Raw genomic sequence first — 13,386 nt, 5'->3', positions numbered from 1 at the left:
GCATGCAGTTTGGAAAAACAAGGTGTGCCTTTGGCCCTAGTTATTTCATCTCTCCCCAGGCGTCAAATGTAAATATGTTTCCCTGGGATGGAAAAGTGTCGCTAATACTCATAAGGGATTATTACATGTAAATGTAAAATAAAAATTGTATAAAAAATAAACTATAGTAGAAGGAGGACATATGTGTGTCCCCCTCCTCATGATGACTATGTAGTCATAGACATCATAAGGAAGAGAGTCAAGGAGAACTACTTCTAGCAACAAGGAGATATCATTTAAATCATAATGTATGCCACCAACTTATCAAAGAGTGTTGGATGTTGTAACTTAAGAAAATAGATAAATATGAAAGGATATGTCTCTAATGAGAAGAGAACATTGAAAAGGAAGAGATCTTGTTGACAAGACATCTACCTTCAAGATGAGTGTCAAGACAAAGATTGCATCTTCAAAACAAAAGAAGGGAAGAAGAAGAAAAAATGTATCTATTCTTCCCCCTATGTATAGATGAAATATGGATCCTTTGATGAAGGATGAACAACTTTGAACCATACAGTGGGGGAAAATGTTTATAATAAAGATAGTTTTGAAAATAAAGAAGAGGTGATGATTGAATGCATGCACCTCTTGTATATAAGAGAGATTCATGCTCAAGACACAATTTTTTATAATAAAATAATATCATGTGATAACAACATGCACAAGGACACTCAAGATGGCATATTTTCTAAGGCATTTCAAGCATCCATCAAGCATTCAAGATTCAAGGATCCTTTGTGAGCATTTCCTCTTCAAGATTTAGTATTTTTTTTGGCTAATAAGTGAAGAGATCTATAGTGTGTAATTCATTTTATTCTTCTTTGGTCTACATTTACATTCCTGGCTCCATGGTTTAGTTCTTATAGATCCATTGCATTTTTGGAGATTTCCTACATCCAGCATTGCAAATTCAACATCTACAACATTCAAGCATTGAAGGCTCCTTACCGACAAGGATTTTATCAAGCAAGGTGAGTATTTACATTTTTCTTACTTCTTTTCATGCTTTAAATTTCATTTTGTTTCAATTTTGATTGCTCAATCTTGGGTGTGACCAAGGCAAGCCCTCTCCAACAAACAAAACTAGTTTTTCATGTATGTAGAGGTAGGATATCATAATTACGACTATAAATCTAAAAATTAAATTTTGAGAGCTTTCTAGATAACTTGGATCAATTTTTATATGATGCCCCAGGATCATTTACATCATCCCATAAAGCATTTAGACACTTTTCTTTAGATTTACCTATTCCTAGAGATTGAGAAAGTATTGGGTTTTTTTGGGTTTTATGTCTTGATTGCATATTTGCGATCAAAATTATTGTCATTATTTCAAATCCACAATTTTTGGAGTGAAAATGCATCTTCTCTTGCATATTTATAGGTAAGTTCCCAACCCTTTTTTGTATCTCCTAGCATAGACATCCTTCTATATCTTAATTGTGTTGGTTGCAATATATTTAGTGTCTAGATCTATTTAATTAATTACTTCAAATCTGCATTCACGTTGCACATCCTAAAGTTAATCCACATTACATGAAAGAGGACTTTCTTGCATATTTCCTTGACATAATTTTGATTTGGTATAGGCATGCCTCCATCTTACTTGGAGTTTTCTAATCTAACTCGGTTTGTATTTAGAGTTATATTTGGAAGCCTCTACTTTTCTTGTATTGAATTCCCTAGTGACTAAGTGGTTAGTTAATGAATTTATATATTCTCATTATTAAATTCATTAGCACTTCCACCAACATTTGTTCACTAAATATGATAGATTTCATAAAAGTAAACCCTAAACACATTTAAGAGTTTGAGATAATGGTCAATTAAATGTAATTTAGAATAAACCAATTAGAAATGAGATTTGATGATTTGAAATATTCTAATCAATCTATAATTTTTTTATTATCATTTATTAGTATTAATTAATACATGGACAATATTCCTAATTATTTTATGTATCATGTAAATTTAGTTCAATTAGTTATACTTGTTCTAGGTTATACGATCTTAGCTCTAATTTTTTCACTACTTCATGCCTTAGATTTTCATGAATATCTTTAGTGATGTATGATTTAATTATATTAGGATTTATCATCTTTCTTTATCTTATTATTGAAATAATGACATTAATTAAAATATTCCAAAATTATAATTGTGAGGTAAAAAATTTCCAGATTTTCTAACATATTTCTTAGATTTTCTAATATGAAATTTTTTTGATGGTTTTCCAAAGAAATTGTAAATAATTTAAAGATTATTTTAAGGCTTTATGAGGTTTTTTAAAATTTAAGGTACTCTAAGCAAACAAGAATTTGTTTAAGGTTTTGTAAGGTTTTTTAGAAAAAAAATCTAATTGACATATACAATTATTTATGTAAGAAAATAATAATTTAAGAATGAAAAAATAGGTCCATATAAGTTTTCCTAATTAAATATATAAATCTAAAAACAAACCAAAAAAAACTCAAAAAACAAACAACAAAAAATTATTTTTGAAAAAAAAAAAGATGAATTTGGTGCACTCGCATATTATAGATAAACTAGTAGGTTTTGTAGCCCACTCACAAGCTTCATCAACCAAAAATTATCTTGGGTTTTCTCTACTAGCCTATAGAGCCCCAATCATTGAATGAAGATAAAAGAATAACTAATACCTTGGGCTTATATACTTTTTTCTAGCAAAAATAGGTTCAAAATGGGTTTGATGGAAGTGAGTTTTTGAGTGAGCCCAAATGTATTTGATATCACATGTTCACTTGAAAAAGGCTGTTTGAGTGAAGGTATCTTTAGTAGTTCACTCCAACATTTAAGTTTAACTAAAGATAAGGTTGTCAAAAAAAGTTTTAGCATCTACGTTTTTCCTTTATGGCTGAAAATGTAACCTGGTACTGTGGGATCAAGTCACAACACCTTTGGGAGCCATTGACTTTGCCAAAACTATTATAACTATTCATTTCCCAACATACTTATAATTATAGATCAAGTACCTTAATCTTATTTGTTAATTGAGCGGTGTTTATTAGTCATATGTTCATTCCCAAGAATGTATCTAACGAAAGTGAAAGCTTTTGGAGAAAAAATAAGAGATTATATAGTGTATTTTGTAATGATAAGATGTTATTTAGATATCAATAAATAATAAACAATGAAATATGATTTAAAATATCAATTGAAAAAAGATACATATTCAAATCCAAAAATATAATCTTATTATTGGCACCATTTCTTCTACTAGCATCACTTTGTGTCAGCTTTTCCATGAATCATTGATTTTGATTGAGGAATGCCTTATAAACCTAAAATACCTTCTTTTAGCAATGTCTTGACAAATTCTAGGGCTTGATTAAGTAAAAATTGAAAGTAAACAATTATCAAAAATAATTTCTCAAGTCCTCATCACATCTTTTCCCTTTCATATATGCAACCACAAGTTTGAGTAGAGACATGAAACAATGAATTTGAAAGATGTTTAACATTATTCAATAACAATATCATAATAATTATAATTCCAATGATCATATTGTTAACATATTACTTATAAGTATTAATATATTTAATTATAATTTTTTATTTTACAAGATAGTAGTCATTTATTTTTGAGTTTCTATATAGCTATATGAAATATAGAAGTGTCTCTTATTTCTTGTGAGAGGCTTAATTATGATATAATTGAAGAACAAATGCTTTTACCCTCTATAACATTCAAGAACATAAAAAAATTCGCCTTAAATTAACTTAAATTATACACCAATCATAATTTTTTTAAATAACTTAAATTAGATATTTGACAAACACTCAATGCACCAACCAATTGACCTAGGTAGTGGCTGGATAGCCACGAAAAGCCTACTCTTCATAGTGCCTTTCACAACTTTTATGAAAAAATTCCAAGTATTGGCTGTTGATAGCATTGATTTTTTTCGTGTCTCAATAGCACCTTTCATTGTTTTACTAAAAAGTACCAAGACCAAAACTTCCTTATAGACCAGTTTTAAGAAGTGAAGTTCGTTCTCTGTCATTTTCTCTCACTATTTCACCACAGATGGCATTAATGAATCAAGCCGACTTGAACAGAGACTGATGCATGAAAAACGACTGGCCAGAATACGTACATCGTGGACAAAGTCCTTGCATGCATTTTGCATACGTCACTGACAATATATGGAATAGTCTGCAGTGACGGAGAAATGAATTTGTCTAATAATCGACCAAACTGATATCACTCTGATTTGAAATCACGAGCTTATGATTTGTCCTTCAAACTGTTACTCTCCATAAGCAGACGTGAAACAAACTCTTGGACGTATTCAAAACTGTTTCATTAAAGCAATGCAAAAAATCTCTATTTAAATGGACTCGTCGATCCATTTCCAATTCAAATTATCTCCACTCTTTCGTTTTTTCATGTTATTCATAATGGCGGGCTCTGTCATTCTCAAGCTTGAGCTGTCGATAAGCATCTTCTGCCTCCTAATGCATTTTCTTTTGGTATGTTGTAAATAGTTACACTTGTGATAGAAATATGGGATTTTTCATAATTTCATGTATGATGGCTTATTCCCATCAAAAATAGTTCTAGTGTTCTTACTTTCCTTGCATTTGAATTTGGCAGGCGTTTAGTGGGGGAGATGAGGTTGCACTATCTGTGTGGGAAGATAAACTCCCTGGGCTAACAATGCCCATCAAACTTGCTCGCATAATGTCTCCATTAAACAATGAAGAAACCTCGGTGCTTGCAAATGAGGCTGCAGCGAAAGGCCTGCAAGCTGTTGTGGGCTCAGACAATAGTTTTTGCAAAAGAGCGGGGCTCTTATGTGAAAAAACTCAGATTTCAAAGATGCCAGATTGTGACAAAAAGCCATACAAGAAAAGAAAGTTGCTTGACATTGTACAAGATGGGTTGGTGGCAGATTGCGGGAAGGCAATAGTCCCAGACGATGCAGAGGGAAACCAACTTCACAGTGATTTTTTTAGAGTAAAAGAAATCACTACAGATGGACAAAAGTTGTTCTTCCCTGATTTTCATGACAGCCCTATTTCTGATAACATTTCATTTCTCCCACATAAAGTTGCCCAAACTGTGCCCTTCCATAGCCAACAGCTAGTGAGCCTTGTTCAAGCCCTCCACATAACCCCCACTGGTTCAGAGTCTTTCATGAAAGAAATGGCATCAACCCTAAGCATCTGTGAAGCAGCTCCTTCAAGCATAGAGACCAAAAGATGCGTGATTTCTGTAGAGTCCATGGCAGAGTTTGTGTCTGACGTCATGGGTGGATCATCATCATCATCATCCAATGCCATTGAAATGGTGGAGGGAAGTGCTTCTTCAACCACAGAGCTTTCCAACCGTGTGGTTACAGTGAAGTCTGCAAAACAAGTCTCTCCCGCCTCCTTCAAACATGTTGCTTGTCACTCTATGATATTTCCTTTTAGGGTTTACTACTGCCATTATGTGAAGAGCACTGAGATGTATATGGTACAAGTAGAGGATGAGAAGAGTGGAGCTGTGCAGAGTGTGGTTGCAGAATGTCACATGGATACCAAACCTTACCCTGCTCAAAGCCTCGCCTTGCTTGACCTCAAACTAGAACCAGGAGAAGGTGAATTCTGTCACTGGGTGCCTAGTGATACTTTGCTTTTCGTTACCAAAGCCTAGAGTTTCATATCATAATAATACTATGTTGTTTCGATGAAAGAGGAGCTTCCCAGAAATCCACTAGTGATATATCACTATATATATTCACAGTTATATGCTTGTTTTAGTTCTGATGTACTCTTCCCGGAAATCCAGTAGTGATAATACCCATATCACTGTATGATCATAGTTGTCTGTAAGCTTGTGTAAGCTTGTTTTAGTTATGATATATCTCACTGCTGTGTAATTTTCTTGGCTTTTATATCAATATTAAAAGTAATCCTAAGTATAATGTTGTAGTTTTATATATTATTTCTATCTGCATCACAATTGATCAACGTTCAATCAATAGTATTTATGTTAGGAGTCATTTATCTTATAATTTTTGGTTCCATTCTATTATTTCAATGGAGGGCAAGTGAAATGATTGTTAAATCAGATTAAGAATGTGAATTTTGAAAAAGAACCTGATGTCAAAGATCTAAGTTAGAAGTATCTTTTGAAAAAACTGCACTTTTATGGTCTAAGTAAGTGGAGGAAAAAATAGATTCTTTCAATAGCTCTGCCCTATGTATAATATAATGTCATAGAAATTATCGGTCTAGAAAATTATTTTTTGAAGTGGACCTATGTATCTCATTGTCATGGCTCTTACATATCAATATTATTCATATATATATTAAGATTATCATTTTATATATTAATTCTATTTGCATCACAATTGATTAAGTTTCAATTAGTGGTCCTAGAAGTCATTTAATTTACAATATGATGGCTCCATTCTATTATTTCAATAGAGAGAAAGCAAAAGATTTGCTCTATTTTGTTTAGATTAGATTAATAGTGCAATTTTTTCAAACTTGGTTTGATCATTAATTAAGCTATTTCAAAAAATACTAGAATTGAATCATTAAAAAAAAAAATACTAGAATTGAATCATTAAAAATAATTTAGAATCATATTATACTACAAACTTTTGTGTTGTAGTTGTCAAGTTACATATTGAAATTTAAAATATCATATTTTACTGTGATGCCCAACTTAGAGCTCTTAGTAATAAACTAGGTGTAAAAGAATGTAATATTGGAAGCACTTTAAAAAATAAAAAATAACTTGTGATCCTATGATTTAAGTAAATAGGGAAAAATAGATTCTCTCAACATTCATATTTTATGTATAATATGATGTCATATAAATTGTTGTTCTATAGATACATGTTGAAGTGGACTGATATATCTAGACAATATATATCTAGGTAATTGTTATATTCGTGTAACTTGTAATTTTACATTATTTTTTATTGATACATGGAAATGATATTCGATAAGATTTCAAAACATGAATATGCTATCTAGTTGCATATAATAATGTAGATACAATATTATATCATTTTTGACATTCATTATTATAACTTCACAAATGAATTCCTCTTGAAATGCTTATCTTCTTCAACAAATAGATGTACAAAATAAAAAATTTATAATTAAAATTATATCAACAATGTAGATATTCATACAAGAAGTCATTTACCTTATAAAACAAGGGTTGAGTGTAGTTCTAGTCTCTGTCTACGGCAACATAGGTGGAAGGTGTATTTGTGGATGGCACATGAGAAGGTGAAAGCATGATAGGATAGTATAGTACTAACATGAAGTGTGTTGGTTCTTCCAAAGAAGTCTTTGTCAAATGATAAGATACTAACATGAAATTTTAATGTTCAATATTATAAACAATTTAGGTATTCTATCATTAAAATCATTATAGCATGCATTAGTGTTTGATACATCATACAATGAAACAAAAAAAAGAGTTCAAATCTAAGCTCAAAATAACTAATTGATATATAATAAGTACGTCATGTCAAAATATCTCATCCTATGTCTATTGTTGTGCTTGTTGATGTTCAATGCAAATGGAAGAGAAAAAATTCCTCACATTGTACTAGAATCTAGATACATACAATAACTCATCTACAAGACTTGTTCATTATAATAGTATATAAAGCAAAATAATTAGAGAGTATTTGCATATTTTGGCATGTTCCTTAAAGGTGAAATTCATTTGTTCCTGCACTAGTAAAAAGGATTTTACTTAGATTTGATAAATGATGAATATTTTACATTATGAATTTAAAAACTAAAATGTATCTAAAAACTAATAAGGGAGCCAAATAACTTTAGAACTATAAGATCAAAAGTTTTTTTGCAATCCTAATCCACAAGTCTTAGTTGATGTATGTTTATGTTTCAAGGATTATAATCTGTTAGAGTAAAAGGTTTTTATTTATTTATTTATTAAATTACATTTATTCCCTTCTTAAGATTTCAGTTTATGAACCTTGCATTTCCATTTAATAATTAATTAGTAATTATTAAATATCATTTATCTCTTAGGGTTTCCCTTTTAGGGTTTTGATCCCCTTCATAAGGATTGATCAGTTGTAAATTCTTTCATTCTGTTTTGCACAAGCAAATTCAATGTTCTTGTTTATCGAGCAAACCCTTGTCTCTTTGCCTTTCTTTCTTCCTTGTAATAGGTTATTCACATGTAGGATATCCAAGGATCTATGAATTTGTTCATCATCAAATTTTACATGGTATCAAAGCCTTGCTTGCAGCTGTCTATTCTTATTTGAAGAAAAAGAAGAACAAGGGTTTGACAAAAGAAATCTAGGATTTTTTAATTTTTTGTGTGAAAATAGGGGGATCTCTGATTTTTGGATCACTTTGAGCAAAAACGAACCTCATCGTTGTGCTCAAAACATTCAAAAACCCCTAAATCCATAAAAGGCACTTCAATTTTGGAGATAGAGAAATTTTGGGCCTTTCATTTTGGCATATCAAGTCATATGACCTTTGCGTGCATTACAAAGTGCAAAAAAAATTAAAAATTAAAAGGGTTTAAAGCGCTGCCTTTTTTTAAAAAATTATTTTTAAAGAAAAGATTTTTTACATGCATGGCAAAGGATGTTGCACATGTTGACATCATCATGTCAACAAGGTACTGACATCCCTAATAGAAAGTACTGATGCAAACCTACAATTTGTAGTGCTAACATTATCATTTTACAAGCAAAAATTTGACAGTCATTCACTCATCAAGCATTTGGTTTTCTTTGTCTTCTAGAGGCCCTATTGGTTTTTTGGTGATATCTTGAGCCAGAAAGATGACTCAAAGACAGAGATGGTGATGAAGGTAATTTTTGGATTTTTTCCCATATTGGTACTTGTGTTTTTGCTTAAAGTCAGATGATGCTTTCTAAATTTCAAGGGGCGTAACTTTCTTGTTTTAGCTCCATTTTTCAATCTGGAAAAAGCATTAGAAAGCTCTTCTCAAGCCCTATTTAGATTCTCTGCTATTTTCATAGTACAAGAAGTTGGATCACAATTCCAAGGAAGTCAATTTTGCGGAATGAGACCTCTTTAGAAATGGGTACCCATTTTTTTAGAATTGGGTACACGTTATGGTTCGGTGCCCGATTCATATTCAAAAATTGGGTGCCCAATTTTTGAATATGGATCAAGCACCCAAACCTTAATTTAAAAATTGGGGACCCGATTTGTGAAAAAACATAAAACCCATTTTTTGTGGGGTTTTTTGTCATTTTCACTACTCATTGTTGTTTGGAGATGGCAGCCGGCTTTGTGTTTGGAAACAGGAGCCCATTTTTTGCTTTCTACTAATGTCCAGCTATTTTTTACAGTCTTCCAGGTATTTTAATTTGTTTTATATTATTTTATTTCTTTTTTTTTAGTTGTTTGCTTTATAATTTTGTCAATTTATTATTTTTTCATGCTTAATAGTTTCCTATATGTAAAATTCTAGATTTCCATTGTTAATAGTTAAATATATTTAGATTATATTTAGAATATTGTTAATTTAAATTCTCCACAAATTAAAATCCTCCCTTTTTTGATAGTTAGATGTTCATTTAATTTAATTTTTGTAGATGTTCATTTAAAAATTATTATTTTAGACGTTTCGATGTATTTAATTTATATGACACATAATTAAAGTTAAAGTGATGGATGATTAGATAGATGCAGTAGATGTTTAGATTATTTAAACATGTATTTAGGTTGATGTTTTAGATTTATTTTAATGAAATAACTTAATTATAAAAAAAAAAATTGTACATATTAAATATTAACCAAACTCTATGGTTAGCATTTGCATAAACCCTATACTTGAACCTACACTTTACACTTAAATACATGTTTATGAAATATTTTTCTAACTCTAATATATTAACTTATTACCCTATTTGTATCCCTACTTCAACTATATAATCCAAATCTTAGGTAACTATAATCCCTAGAATTGAACTATAATCCTAATTCAACTCTAACCATAATCTTGAACCATAACTATTTAATTCACTTTTTGACCTTAAATATAACTAGTCCATATTTCACTCTACTCGAACCATAACCCTATTCTATCCTTAAGTCTAGTAAAAATTATGCTTCAACCATAAGAGCAATTGAAGTATATAACTCTATCCTAATTTGAATGCTAACCATGTAATCCATTCTTAACTACAGCTATAGTAACACTGACCTTAATTTATGTACATCCTAACTGAACCCTATGTAATGCACATAATCTAAAACCCTTACTTCAATCCTACATCTAACTCTAAACCTTAAATGCCTAGCTCTAGATAATAAGTTAAGTTTCAAACCTTATATTCCTAACTCTACCATATAGATACTAAATTCTAAACATAAATGTAAACCATGATAGCTACCCATATCCATGCCCTAACACTAAACCTAACCAAGTTTTATGAACTCATGCCCTAAAATGTTATTTCTAAAACTTAACCATGCAACCCTAATCTTGTAGTTTAAGGTGGTCATGTATGAATGTTTGAATTGAATGTAAGTTTAATATTTTATCTAGATGTATTAAATTTATAAATTGGTAAGTGTTGCACTCTCTCAATTATTCACATATGTTCACATGTATGAATTGAAAACATTATATGAAAAAATCAAGTTAGCATTTATTTTAATTTTTAAATAATAAATAATCAATCTTTATGTATTAAAATAAATTCTAAATGATGTATCAAATAATAGATAAAAGTAATACCTTTATATATATAATGATCTAGAGCTATGTACATGTAAATATGTATATCACAACAACAACTTGGTTCATATGTAGGTGTATTAAATTTATAAGTTGGTAAGTGTTGCACTCTGATCTCAATTATTCACATATGTTCACATGTGTGAATTGATAACATTATATGAAAAAACCTAGTTAGCATTTATTCTAATATCTAATAATAAATAATCAATCTTTATTTATTAAAATAAATTCTAAATGATATATCAAATAATAAATAAAAGTAATACCTTTATATATCAAATAATCTAGAGCTATGTACATGTTCATATGTATATCATGACATAGACCTAAACCATTATCCTAAGCCTAACCCTATTAAAAATTGTAACAGCAACCATAACACTAGCTATATTCCTAAGTCTAACCTCAACCTAACCATAATTGTAGTAAAAATCTAAACCCTAAACATAAAACTAATTATAATGTGTTCCCTTACATTAAAACCATAATTTTAACTCTAAACCCTGTTCACATGTAACTCTAATCCTAACATTAACTAAAGTCGTAATCCTAAACAATCATAACCAAATCCTTAACACAACCTTAGCCCTAATTATGAAATAAACCTACTCTCTTAAATTCTATCTGTGATTTTCAATAAATCATGTTTCCCTTCCAAATCAAATGTATTACAATCCAAAAAATTCTAAAATTAAATATATTTGATATTTATATTGTAAAAAGGTGATATTCCAATAAATATAATTTTAGAAATAATTAATTCAAATACAAATTTAAATCTAATTTTGATATTCTACTAAATAAAAATAAAAATTTAAAACCTTTATCATAAATATTAATTAATTAAAATTTAAAATTCATATTACTATTAATATTTTTCTATTCAAAATGTCCACCCTTTTCCATAATTCTAAAAGTGAGATTATTTCCACTCAAATTTATGAAGTTTGTTAATGTAGAATTTCAAAATAATAGTTGTAGAAGGGATGAAAAATGAAAGAGTGAGGAATATTAGAGAGATGAAAAATATGAGTATTTATCTTTTAATATACTTATCTATATTAGTCATAGTTATAAATTAACCCTTCAATTTAAATACCAAACTAGACATAAATCATAGGTATAAACTAACCCTTTAATCATAGGTATAAATTAACCCTTCAATTTAATAACCAAACTAGATAGCCATAATCTTGAATCATAACTATAATTCACTTCTTGACCCTAACTCTAACTACTATATTTCTCTTTACTTGTACATAGCACTATTTCATCCTTAGATTTATTGTAAACATTATATGCATTTAACTAGATCATAATATAAGCTTGTTTCAAACCTTATTCCTAACAAAATTATAATTAATGGAAAAATTGAAGATTTAAGTCTAACCCTTAAATCCTAAATGCACTAAATTGTAACCTTAATTCTAAATGGCAAAATTTTAATAAAAAATGTTAAATCCTATATCTTAACCAACATATATTAATGCTCAATCTAGAAAAACCTAATTTTGTGAATGTTAAAACTTTAGAACACTTTTGTAAAGTTTACGCACAATCATAACACTAGCCTTTTTTTAAAACACCTCTAATCCTTAGCCTAATCTTGACCATATTCTAAATATAATTTGAATCTTAATCCATAACCTAACCCTAACCTATAGTTTATAGTTATGTATGCTTATGATGTGCACAATGTTTCTTTAATCCAAATATATTAAATCGTTACCATGTTCATATTCTCTCCTCCTCTTTTTGTTATATTCAAGTAGTTAAAGATGTATTAGACGTAAATATATGGTTTTAAAGATGTATTTATATTGATATTTTAGATTTATTTCAATTAAAAAATAATTTTGTGAATTTTTATGTTCTATGCATATATACAAATTATATTTGATGGACCTACACCCACCCCCATCCCCTCCCCCACCCCTACCCCTGCCCCCTCCATCTCCACCTCCACCCCCATCTCCACAACCAACTAATCCTCCTCCTCCACCTACCCCAAAGGATCAACACAAGAGAATGAGGTGCACCCTTTGCCACCTCGTGTAAGATATACAGAGTATTAGGTGCAAGGCCCATCCCCTCACTTACTTCGCCTTGTAGATAGCATGCAAGGCATTGTATAGTCTATTGAGCATTTAGATAGTGACATAGATAACTTTAAACTATGGAGGTAAAACATGTGTGCCTTCTATTCTAACAGCCTATCTTATAAAGAGGTCCATCAGCTAAAATTACAAAAAGGATATTTTAAAACATATTTTATAAATCCGAAGACAAGTCTTGAGATAAGTGAGAAGAAGCATTGCATATATAGTAGATGGTGCACACATCCTCGTATATCACATCACTTTTGGGAGTGGTCATGGATGGTATTTGACCATCCACCACACTCTAATCATGAGAAGCCCATGTACTTGTTGGAAATATTCAAGATTATGCTAAGTTACTAAGAGGGGAGGGGTGAATTAGTAACTTCTAAAACTTTAACAATTTCAATTCTTAATTCAATAATCCAATTAGTACTTAATTCATCACATCAGATCTAATTGCATGCATGAGAAACTAAAAGTATGGAAGCATCCATAACACATTGACAC

The 13,386-nt window shown here is 30.1% G+C and overlaps 1 protein-coding gene across 1 annotated transcript; it reads left to right on the top strand.

Annotated features, from left to right (window-relative positions):
• The first annotated feature begins 4,425 nt into the window (after positions 1-4,425).
• On the top strand, positions 4,426-5,965 carry LOC149537471 (BURP domain-containing protein 6-like). The gene is made up of 2 exons (XM_089800957.1): positions 4,426-4,530; positions 4,655-5,965. Exons 1-2 carry the CDS (start codon positions 4,447-4,449, stop codon positions 5,696-5,698), a joined length of 1,128 nt encoding a protein of 375 aa, XP_089657083.1. The 5' UTR covers positions 4,426-4,446; the 3' UTR covers positions 5,699-5,965.
• The last annotated feature ends 7,421 nt before the right edge of the window (positions 5,966-13,386 follow it).

Source organism: Cupressus sempervirens, chromosome 9 (genome assembly GCF_028749045.1).
Source record: "Cupressus sempervirens isolate cs-2001-9-10 chromosome 9, ASM2874904v1, whole genome shotgun sequence".
Taxonomy (NCBI): domain Eukaryota; kingdom Viridiplantae; phylum Streptophyta; class Pinopsida; order Cupressales; family Cupressaceae; genus Cupressus; species Cupressus sempervirens.
This window is presented reverse-complemented; position numbering and strand designations above follow the sequence as displayed.

Coding starts and splice junctions, on each gene's coding strand:
- LOC149537471 (XM_089800957.1), top strand. CDS start 4,447: ATGTTATTCATAATGGCGGGCTCTGTCATTCTCAAGCTTGAGCTGTCG. Junction 4,531..4,654: donor TCCTAATGCATTTTCTTTTG/GTATGTTGTAAA, acceptor TGAATTTGGCAG/GCGTTTAGTGGGGGAGATGA.